General features: G+C 36.7%; 1 protein-coding gene across 1 annotated transcript; it reads right to left on the bottom strand.

Annotated features, from left to right (window-relative positions):
* Positions 1-1,364: 1,364 nt before the first annotated feature.
* LOC149531843 (uncharacterized) lies at positions 1,365-3,460 on the bottom strand. The gene is made up of 3 exons (XM_089808407.1): positions 3,315-3,460; positions 3,036-3,193; positions 1,365-1,378 (listed from the first exon to the last, which is right to left on the bottom strand). The coding sequence occupies exons 1-3, from the start codon at positions 3,458-3,460 to the stop codon at positions 1,365-1,367; spliced, it is 318 nt and encodes a 105-aa protein (XP_089664533.1).
* Between the last annotated feature and the right edge of the window lie 8,321 nt (positions 3,461-11,781).

Raw genomic sequence — 11,781 nt, 5'->3', positions numbered from 1 at the left:
TTTTGTGGTGGAGATGTCATGGGTCACAGAAGTCAAAGATCACCTCACTAGCCATCCGACTACTTTCTCAGGTTTGTAGTTCCACCCCTTTATAATCTTAAGAGTTTTACTTTATTGATTGATGATTCATTGATTCAATGATTTATTATTTATCATTTGTCGCAAATTGTATGAACATTTGTTTGTAAGTTGTAAATTTCAACTTTCTTATCTCAGGTTTCTAGCTCCTCAGTTGTAGAGAGGAACTAATCCACCTATAGCTTCATCCATTCTGTGGAGAAGTTTGTTGTTGTACATGGTTTCTTGCGGCTCAAAGATCGCAAGACACACGAGTACAAGGAAAGCCCAGCAGCACAATGGGATGTGAAGCCTGAGAATCCAGCTCAGATTGATGAGGATGATGATGTAGAAGAAGCCAATATAGGGCTAGTTGGTGTTCTTTTGGAGGATGAGGATCTTACCCACAACGAGTCTACTAGTTCTAGTCACTAGCTTATAGATATTATATATATATATATATATATCAAAGTAATGTGAATCGCAATCGTATCGGAATTGGCACGGCCGAATCAAATCGTGAATCGGGGGTGAATCGCCGGTGAATCGGCAAATTTGAAAAAATCTTTTAAATGTAAAGATTTTAACAATTTAAGACTTATTTCATGCACCCTTTATTGAATATAACTTAAAAACACTATAACATCATCAAATAGAATCTAACATACATAAACATGAAACATAAAATCCATCACATACGTAACTATGTTATCATTATGTACTAAAATATAAATTGTATGCTAGCTGAAGTAAATAAAAATCAAATGATCATAATGATTCAAATCATAGAATCAGTAAGATGAAATCATGAAGATCTATAAGACATCAAATCATAAATGTATGTATAAATCTAAGATGAAGATCCATGAAAGTTTGAAACATATGTCTATCAGTGATTCAGTATCACTATCAATATCTATACAGTGTAAACAAAATATAAAAACAAGGCTCCAGCTCAAGCCTCATCATCCTCATCATCATCCTCTAGCTCTGCTGCAGCCTCAACCTCAGCCTCTGAGTATCCAATTTGCCTATGAGAAAGGCATGTAAGGTAGGTCCTAGAGGACCACCGAGCCATGTCCCCTGCATGGGCAATGGGCTGATGAATAACATTGCTAGGGCCTGCGTGTGTGCGTCTACTAATGCCTAAATGTGCTCTAGCTGCCTCCTCTGCCCTGGCCATAGCCTCAGCCTCTACATCCACCTGGTCAACCCATGCGCGGTCTTCCTCAGTGAAGACTGGGTCCACGGTCTCTGTGATCCACTTTGATTCTGGATCAATCTCCTCTAGAATGATCAGAGAGGAGTCAGCACCCAAAATCTGCCCAATCCTAAGACAAGACAAGATCATTCAACCTCTACACTGTCAACCTATTTCTCCTCTTCGAGTGGATGTGCTCGAACATGGACCAACTGCGCTCACATCCAGAAGCACTGCTCGGCTGACTCAAAATGCGGATGGCAATTTTTTGAAGGTTTGGGGTTGTGGCCCCAAACATTTGCCACCATCTATCTGAAATAAGGAAAAAACAAAAACAATTAGTCTCATTTACAAATTACAACTCTAAAATTAATGCATTATATAATCAACTTTAAGTTTAAAATCTAGATTCATGAACATTGAATATATTATTTAATTTTTACCTGGCTGTAGTGTTGTCTGAGCATTTATGGCCATCCTACCAGAGAAAAGTGGCCCCTCCTTATTATTGAACTGGTCCAGCTCAACAATCGCAGCAGCGCTATTTTCATCGCTACTCAATCTCTGAATCACTGTGTATAAGCCAGTGAGAACCTCCGCATCCGCCTTGAACTCAGGACGGAAACGAAATGCCGAATTCAAATAGTAAGCTACTGCGTGGATGGGTCGATGGAGCTGATTCTGCCATCTCCTATCGATGATGTCCCAAATAGGGCCATAACTCTCCTGCACTCCTGCATATTGGGCTCTAATGGCCTCCTTGGCCCTATCCATGCCCTCATAAATGTAGCCCATAGAGGGCTTCTCCGTATCAGCAGTTCGTAGCAAAGCTACAAGGGGCTCAGTGACCTACATATAAAGTAAAACAAAAAAATTGAGTCAAAACTTAAATATAAAAAAATATAACTTAAAGTAAAAGCAAAATACTAAATGTTAAATGGCAATAAATTTACCTTAAGGATTTCTCTAGTGGGTTTCCAAAAACCATCCTCATCAAATATGCAATCCGCCACATCTAACCCTACAGTGGTCGTAGCATAGGAAGAGAAAATCCACTCCTACCCAACAAACATGCTCCTCAATCCATCCCTTAATGTCAACAAGGACTGCAAGGTGATGAAATTCGAGGCAAACCTCGTGATACCTGGGCGAGCTAACTCCTTGCCTTTTGTGTACTTCCTCATTGTGCTAAGGACAAATGCATGATTATAAATGAATTTGCATATGTTTTTTGCCCTTTCCACACATGACTTGACAAACTCAAGTTTGCCAATTTCTTCCAACATGAGGTCAATGCAATGTGCCGCACAAGGGGACCAAAATATGGTGGGGTGCCTCTCCATCAAAAGTTTACCTACAACAATTTTAAGTCAATTAGAAACTCAAATTTCAAAATTCAAATAAATTTATTTTCAAAACTTGCAAAGTTAAAAGTTTACCTGCTGCAACATAATTTGTTGCATTATCCGTCACCACCTGGATCACATTTTGTTCCCCCACCTCTGCTATAACTTCCTCAATAGCCTCACATAAATATGTGGCATTTTTCACATGTGCGAAAGCATCAATGGATTTTATGAACATGGTATATCCTACAAGTAACAAAACAACGAATTATAATATTAAATGGATCATTAACGAATTAACATTCAACAAATCAAAATTTACAATGTATGTAGGAAAGTAGAATGATCAATCACCTCCACAGGATAAAAGAAAATTGAGGAGTGTTCTATTCCTCCTATCGGTCCAAAACTATCAATCATGATAGTGCAACCCTTTGCAATCCATTCCTTTCGGTTCTCCTCGAGGTCAACCCTCATGTCCTCTACCATCTCATCCAGGAGGTATCCGCTCAACTCAACCTCAGTTGGGGCTTTAAACCCCGGACCACAAATAGCAACCGCATCTATCATATTCTGCCAATAAGGAGCCCTGTCACAAATAAAAGTTTAGATGTCAAAGACTCAAATTATAAAACAAGTAGATATAATTAAAGTTTTACTTTTACTTTTAATTTTAACTTTAAAGAAAACAAAGAAAAAGAATCAATTACCTGGCTGCAATAAATGGAATGTTGCAAAAGTACCAAAATTTGCATATCTCCTTTCTGGCAGCATCGTGAATCTCCTTGTTCAAACCCATGCCCTCAAGCGTGGGTTGGGAACTAGGAGTAGTGCGGGGCACAAAGTAACTATCCATTTTGTTTTTTCGCACTCTAGGCTGCAATAGGTTGGTGTGGGACTCTATCTCAGTATGTGATTGACTAGCACTAGCACTAGCATGAGCAGAAGAACTAGGATAAAAAGGAGGCCTAGAAGAACCCTCTCCAACACAACCTACGGATGCGGAAGCTGATGCAGATGCAGATGTGGATACGGCTGTGGATGCAGGAACATGGGAGCCAATACCCCTTAACCCTTCAACTTGCATTTTCCTATTTGCTTTGTCTTTTTCAATTTTTTCTGATGCCATTAAGCAAGTGCGTTTTGCCTCAGGAGTTTGGTGAGTGCAAACTGTAACATCGTGTCCAAGTATAGCAGCAATGTGGAATTTCAATCTATAAATACCCCCGGAAGTTATTTTTTCTTTACAAAACATGCATTTTGTTTGATATTTGGTTCTTCCAGGAAACTCTTCATTATATTTCCAACATTCATCTTTTTTACCCATTGGAATTTGCGAAAAATGAGAGTAAAGGCTGCTGCAATAAAAAATTTTATGTAAAATATCAAAGTTTGAAGCTAATAAAAATTAGAAAACAACAAACCCTAGCTTGCAACTTAGTAAAAATAAAGAACATTCAAGATTTACACTAAAATTCTTGAAAACTATAGAAATTTAACAAAAAACGCATAATACACTAAAAATTTAACAAAAAATGCATAATACACTAACATGCAAGAAAAAAATAAGCACTTACCTCTTGCAAATGAGTTGAGGAGTGTTGATATTGGCTCCTTAATGCTCCCAAAGCAATTGATGGGCTCCCCAAATGGCCTGCTGATCTCTTTGGTGCTCCTCCTTCTTGTCGGTTGGAAACCTATGGCTTTTCTTTTCTCTTCTTCTCTGTCACTTTTCCTCTCTTCTACTCATGCTTAACAAATAGAAGGCCCTTTAGGGTTATAACAAAGAGAATAGGTCAAAAACAAAGTGAAAAAAAAGGTGATTTTTAAAAAATTTCAACTTCCCTTTTTACATGCCGCAGGCGATTCATGGCCGATTTGTAAAGGCGATTTTGGCGATTTTTACATGAATCGCCTGAATCGGCGATTCAAGTGATTCATGGCCCAGAAATCGGAGATACCGATTCACGATGCAAAAAAAATCGCCCAGAATGAATCTGGTCGAGGAATCGCCGATTCAGGCAATTTTTGGGTGATTCTCGTTACTATGATATATATATAATAAGCCGAGAGATATCCTTCTCAAGGCGCCTATTTTCATAATCTGACTCAGTGCAATAGGCACCTCAGAAGGATATCTCTCGGCTTATTTTATATATATAAGCTAATAATCTTACCTATCATAGAGGAAAGGCAAGCGGTATCGTGTCATGTCTCTTGCATCATAACTATATTATTAATTTTTGCAGTTATTAATAATTCTGAAGGTTAAATGACCGTCAAATTTTATAAAAAATTTCAAAAGTTTACATTGATGAATGCTTCCACTGTAGAAAGCCTCTTGGCTTAATGAGGACTTTGGTATAGGAGATGATTAGAGAGCACTCGGGATGATTAAATTCTCATTATTGACATTTTGTTGATTGTGCTCACTTTGATATGGCTATGATACATTATTTCATTTCACTATTTCATACTATTCGGCTCACTGTCATCATGAGCATCTGTATGATATATGATATCCATATTTAAACAATGAATTTTGAATCTTTCATCTTTGTCATTTGATAAATTGATAGTCAATGGTTGACTTATATGGTAGTATGTGTGGTTTGTTTTTTTGAATTTTTCATTTATCATTATCATTATTATGTTTAAAAGTTTAATTATTTTACTAAAGTTCAATGGTCATTGGTAATGGTTATGAAGTTTCAAATTTCAAGTTTGAACTTATGGTTCGTGAATCACATTTCAATTTTCTATATTCAACTATATTTGGTATGTCATATTGAATTAGTATTTCATAACTAGCATTTTCTGTCGTATATATATATATATATATATATATATATATATATATATATATATATATATACTACGCAACCTCCCCCCTAAACCACTATCGTTCCCCCGACGTCCCCAAATTTTTCTTGCAACTGAAACTCGTCTCAACATCCCCCCGCACCTTTGTAACAGTGACAATAATCCACCTTCCAAATTGATACACACTACTATCATTTAGTTTTGAAACTAAACTTCCAATTCATTGTAAGTGGACTAATATGAATACAAGGCCCTCTATAAAATTCTACTCATGATATCGGTTTGTTATAGTAAGACGGTATCTTGATGCAACTTCCAATATTTCACCATATCTTCCACAAAGGACAAAGAACAACTCAAGACCAACCAAGCATTGATGTATTGCCAGAAAATGACATAAGGATGCATTTTCTAGGTTTTTAATGCACTTTTTAGACTTTCTCAGCACCCTACAAACAGTCTGTTATATAATTATAAGCGTGTAGCATAACTATAACAGCAATATTAATTTTATAATTCTTAACACAATGTTATCAAATACTAATCAGAGGGGGGCCCCAAATAGCAGGAATTAACTACCAAACAGTTCTAAGCATGTTAAGGTGAACTCGGAAGGAGGGGGCCACTTTAAAATTAAAAAAGAAAAATATTTTACGAGTGCTGATGTTGTCTATCAAATCGGGAATGCCATCTATCCCGGGGACTTCCAAGGCATCCCCAACCATCCCTAGGACATACAAATGTCCCGCAAAATTTTTCCCAAAGTCCCCAAGTTTTCGGAACGTTTCCCAAGAGTTTTCAGAAAAGAGGGAGGGGGTGGGGGTGTCCCCTAGCCATCTCCAAGTTACCGAAACATTTCTGGTATGGGGATGGGGATTTTTAGGATGAGGATGCATCCCCAAGTAACACAGATTTTTTTATTCAATACGACAATTTTCTTTAAAAAAATCTTGTAAAGAAGGGCTGTCTAGAACAAGATCTCGTTGTTGATTTTTGTTCTTGAACAAGGTGATCAAATGGAATAGTTATATAAAGTATTGGATGTTTTGAATAGGAGAAAGATCGGGGTTGATTAAATTCTGGTAAATAGATATGACATACAAGGCTGCAAGCTGTTGGTTCATCTTCTTTAATAGGGTGATAAATTGGGAATTGTTATAGAAAATCAATAGTAGAGAAGTTAGGTTTAACTGAATTCTGGCCATTAAGCCTATCAATTGATGTTTTTTGTTTGTTAATCTCTTATTGAATATGGTAATCAATTCCATTGCATAACACATGGAATGCTTTGCATAGGAGCACTCCCTAGCTTGATTGAATTCTCATAGAGTGTAATAACCCCAGCTGATTATAACTTCAACAAACACCAGTTTGCTTCACAGTTTAGTTGTTTGACATTTTGTCAAACAATTTATAAGCATACTCTATTAACACTGAAATAAACCAACTAGCTCACACTAATGATTAACCATATGCGGTGAATGTTTTAGTCAATGTTAATTATAGTTTGCAGGCACTACTTGACTGAAATGAAATATCAAAATTAACAACATTGAATAGGTTCCACTTCCATTTATTACTTTCACAATGATATAGCAAAATCAATAAACAATAACAACCAGTTTGCAAATTATTAATTTTCCAACTATGTTTCCCAAAAGAACACTAACAATAATATAAGGGAACTTAATAAACGCTACAACCATTTCAAGCAGCCTGGGGTCATGCTCCCAAAACCCAACTATAGCTTCTCAAATTACCAGCACTGCAAAAATTAGGGCATCCATTTGAGAACTAAAGTTTGAGACTTGATCAAGTTTTGTTATTGATAAATAAAGATGAGGATAATTAAGAAGTTAATGAACATAAATAAAAACAGTGAGTTCAGATTGGAACAGCGCTGTTCAACACAAGTGAGCAATAAAAAACAATGCTTATCATCCACTGAAAAATACCAATGTCTGGATACAGTATTGAAGCAATTATTATTATTAGACTCTAAATTCATCTCCACCCTGTTGCTTGTTGAATGGGGGTTTCCAGATTTGCATTTGAAGTTCTAATACAATATGACCCACCCTGGAGCATCTTCTGCAATAACATGAAATATTCTCATAATTCAGCACTTGTTTCCAAATTCTATCCTCCACCTTTAGTCAAATTTTGACAGACTAACTCTTTGATGTATCTAGCTACACTTGCATCCTTGCTGAAGTTGAATGAATGAACCTATCCATCTCCAGATTCAAAGTTAAAAGTCTGCTTATAGTATTCCTGATTCTGCTTATTGTATTCTAGATTCCTTGAAAGCATGTATGTATTTAGAATTGCAATGGCATATATGCAACTCCCTTTCAGACTCATTCCAACCATCTTGAGGATGTCAGTTGCAGCTGCTATGGGTATGTGGATATATTTTCTGCTAAAAGAATTGCTTCATACTCCTTGCGGTGGAAATATGGTATACGGCAATGAATGTAATCACAAAGAAAATATTACACTCTGCCAAGTAATGGAAGCATTCGAAATATTTACTATGTTTACAACTGAACGGTGATGTGTCTTGCTATTAAGCCAACCTGGACATCGCAGGAGAAAATGAAGTATATATATAGAGACACGAGAAGAGAAATCACCAGTCAGCAAGAATATTAGAGACGGACATATTCTCACTGTCATTTACCCTTGAACAAAAATAGGACTTACGATGTTCATACACAGCATGAGGTACATGTTTTAGCAACTACTCTTAAAGCATCGATTACAAATGGCATCGAAGGAAGATGTTAAAATGAGTATATTATATTGAACAGCCTCCATATGAATCGGCGGCAAGTCCCAGCAGTCATAGTGGAAGAGTTTGGACATGAGCATGAGTCTGTAATAAAAAGGGGCTCTTGTATTTTTCATTCCTGGTGAAAGCGCTGGATGCAAACGCAAAGATGATTCTAACGAAGAGAAAAATTGATGGTAGGGGAGAGGATCCAGTCGTGAACGGGTTCCAATTGTTGTGATAGTAATTGTTCACTTAATGTTCAATTTTTTTGAAAAAATTGTACCAATACTTGTGACTTTAAAGTTGTTAGTACAATGATGATTACCCAAAATTGAATGAAAATGTACCTTTTGTTTTAAAAAGTAACCAATGATGTGATGCCACATCAGCTGTTCAACTATGGGTACCTTTTATGCACTATTATTGGTCTCACTTTTTTTTGGCCTGTTTTGGACAACTTGGCAAAAAGCATGCTGATGTGGCATCATAACAGAAGACGTGGACTTGAAACCTTAGTTATAAGTAGGTGACTCGCCAAGTAAGCTACTGTAAAAAATTGGGAGCGATTTGAAATTTTTACGTAAGGTTTTGATAAGCATGAAGTTAAGGTGTTCAACTACTGGGTCCTCTCCCCTAGCATGATTCTTAGAGGTGTAATTATTGTGAGTTTACCTAATTCAAAGTTCTGGAAAGCCAACACATTCGAAGATAAAACGAAAGCCATGACCAGTTATAATAATAATATATTTAAGGTCCGATAATCATATCGTTTCTATGGAAAGATAGGAATGCAGTTTTTTGGATGTTAACATTGCAATGTACATTAAGGCATGCATTTGTAACAATGTCATTATGTAGATACAGGTGCAAGTTAATAAAGTTGCACTGGAGGTTGCCCACTTACAAGAATTGTTAAACCACTGGGGCAATGCTCCTTGTACCGTTGCCAGAGTGCCTCCAGAGGCCTCAGCTGATGCTTCCTCATCCCGCGGTCACCGTTCTAGACGCCAGTCCTCTGGCCACCATTCTCACACGCCGCGCTCTCAAGGTCCCCGCCATCACTCTCCCAGCGGTGGTCATGGCGGTTGGAGGCGCCGCTCCGCTTCCCCACCACGTGGGCTAGTCCGGCCCCCCCCTGGGCGGGCTTCTGGCTGGTCTCCGGCTCCTCCCCCTAGACGGGCGCACTCTGACAAGTTTTCCCGGCTGGCCTTGGCAATTTCTCCTCCATGGCCAGACAAGAAGGATGCGGAGACTGCAACTACCCCAGATCCTGCAGATGCTGCTGACGGCTGGACTGTTCCTAGTCCACCTTACAATCCCACTGATGCGTGGAGATTTTCAAATAAAGATGATCCTTCTCCCTCTGTTGGTACTGCCTTGGTAGCATGAGGTTGTTATATTTTTTTTTTTGATGAATAGTATAGTTGCTGGCTGCGGCCATGTTGTTTGCTCCGGCTTTGGCCGATTGAACTCATTCACGGGGTGATCCTGTATCCCCCGGCCTTTTTTTGTGAATTGTAATCTTAATAAATTTTATTAATTGAAAAGGACTATTCATCAAAAAAACATTGAAATAGCATCAAATAAATAAATATTATCGCCAAATTAAAAGAGTAAAAGCCCGATTATATTATTTTGATAATAATATAAGTTTGTGAATGTCAAAGGTGAATCGGTGCATTAGATTATTAATTAAGGGGTATAAGCCGAAATGGTGTTTTTATTAAGAGACAACTCTTACATAAGAGTGAATATGTATAAATTGTTGTTTTTCTAGGATCGCTGCTAATGTACTAACAATGTCATTGTATTGATTGTATTCCAAATACAAATTGAAGGCTTATTAAATATGAGAGGAGACATGTCTCATGAATAGACATGTCTCTACGGTTAATCATCACTAGTAAATATATATTAATTTATATTAGTAATATAAATAACTATCTATATATATTATATTATATTATATATGTTATATATTATATATATAAGATATTTATCTAAATGAAGATTTACCATCAACGATGTCTCTCATGGTAAAATCAATGAGAGACAACAACTTTAGGAAGTTTGTCATAATAACAAGTCTACCATTTATAAGATCATCATCTTACAATGGTTACCTTTTGTTTATATATGTCAATGAATGATCGTCACCTTTCATTGCATATCATATGCAAAATAGTGACCACCATGAACCAAGTCAGAGGGTGGTACAAGGGCTTTCACCTCAATTCTCTCTCATAGAGAAGAATGTATTACAAGAAATTTCACTTCGAACCTCTCCCTCATATGGAAGATATCATTCACAAAGGATTGTACCTCAAAATTCTCCCTCTAAACAATGATCATGGGAAGTCAGGTACAGTGGTTACTCCCTTAGAGGCTCTCTTCCCCCAAGGCTCTCTTCCCCAAGGATGCCTATCAGACTCACTCTGAATCTTATATCTCTTTCCACTTTCTAGTGATAAGTCAATACTTTTTCATGACGCGCACAAGAATAGACCCATCAAAATCATGTAGTCACACACACGTATTTCTAGACTCCCTCTGAGTATCAATCTTCTAAGCTCCTTCGTTGCCTTCAAAGAACTGTCATACTCCCTCTTAATGTAGACGGATACTCATAATCTCAATCATCAAAGATATTTGCTTCAAGAGCCTCACTTTATCCAACCTGATCACAACTTCTTTTAAGCTACTATCATAAGTTGCCTAATGTGTCATTCTTCTTTCCTACAAGACCAACATCAAATACAAAAGAAAAGATCAAGGCAAATAACTCTTATAGTATGCCCATATAATTACAAATATGAGAGAGACTACAATAAGTAAATATAATACTTATCTCTGCTTTAACGTTCTTGATACAGGTTGCTCCAATGATGAAGGTCCATGTGTCAAATAATGGAAATGAAACATTGGTTATTATTCCTCTCCAATGTAAAATTCCCACTCATTCCAACAACATTGTTCAGTGATAGTATCTATTTAGTAATACTTAGTTCTCATGAGTGATAATTTCATTCTATGCAATTCGTATCTTAAGGAATGTATTAAAGTTCTATTCTCATAAATGATCCCTCATCGTTATTATTCCTCATATCATCATTTCCTTTGGTGTGGGTAATCTGATGGAATTTACAACACCATATATGATAGTCAACTAATAATTGATACTTGTGTATCCATTTCGTGGATGTTCTCTACAAATATTCTAAAATATTCCTAGTTCTTTGCTCTGTCAAGTGTTTTATTGTTTGTGTTTGTATGTTTCTTAATGATATATTTCATTATCCTTATATTTATTTATCACCCCTCACTTGGGTTATCGATTTATAAAGTAATCTTTAATTACTTGCCACTTCAATGGCACATTCAATATGAAGACCATATTGCTTATTAAATCTCCAACTTGTTTCATTATCCTCGAGCCTTTTTTTTTGTAATGTCCCTTGTCCAGTGCCATAAGAATTGGGCTTGATTTTATATTACAAAAGACTTCTCTTCATATATAATTTGGACACAACTCTTTATTTGTCACAGTTTATTGTTTGTTATGGCATTGATATCTTTGT

The sequence above is a fragment of the Cupressus sempervirens genome, chromosome 11 (assembly GCF_028749045.1).
Source record: "Cupressus sempervirens isolate cs-2001-9-10 chromosome 11, ASM2874904v1, whole genome shotgun sequence".
Lineage (NCBI taxonomy): Eukaryota > Viridiplantae > Streptophyta > Pinopsida > Cupressales > Cupressaceae > Cupressus > Cupressus sempervirens.
This window is presented reverse-complemented; position numbering and strand designations above follow the sequence as displayed.

What these genes read in the sequence shown, in the direction of transcription:
- LOC149531843 (XM_089808407.1), bottom strand. Translation starts at nt 3,460, where the DNA reads ATGGATAGTTACTTTGTGCCCCGCACTACTCCTAGTTCCCAACCCACG. An exon ending in ATTCCATTTATTGCAGCCAG is followed by an intron (nt 3,194 to 3,314) that starts GTAATTGATTCT and finishes TATTTGTGACAG; the next exon opens with GGCTCCTTATTGGCAGAATA.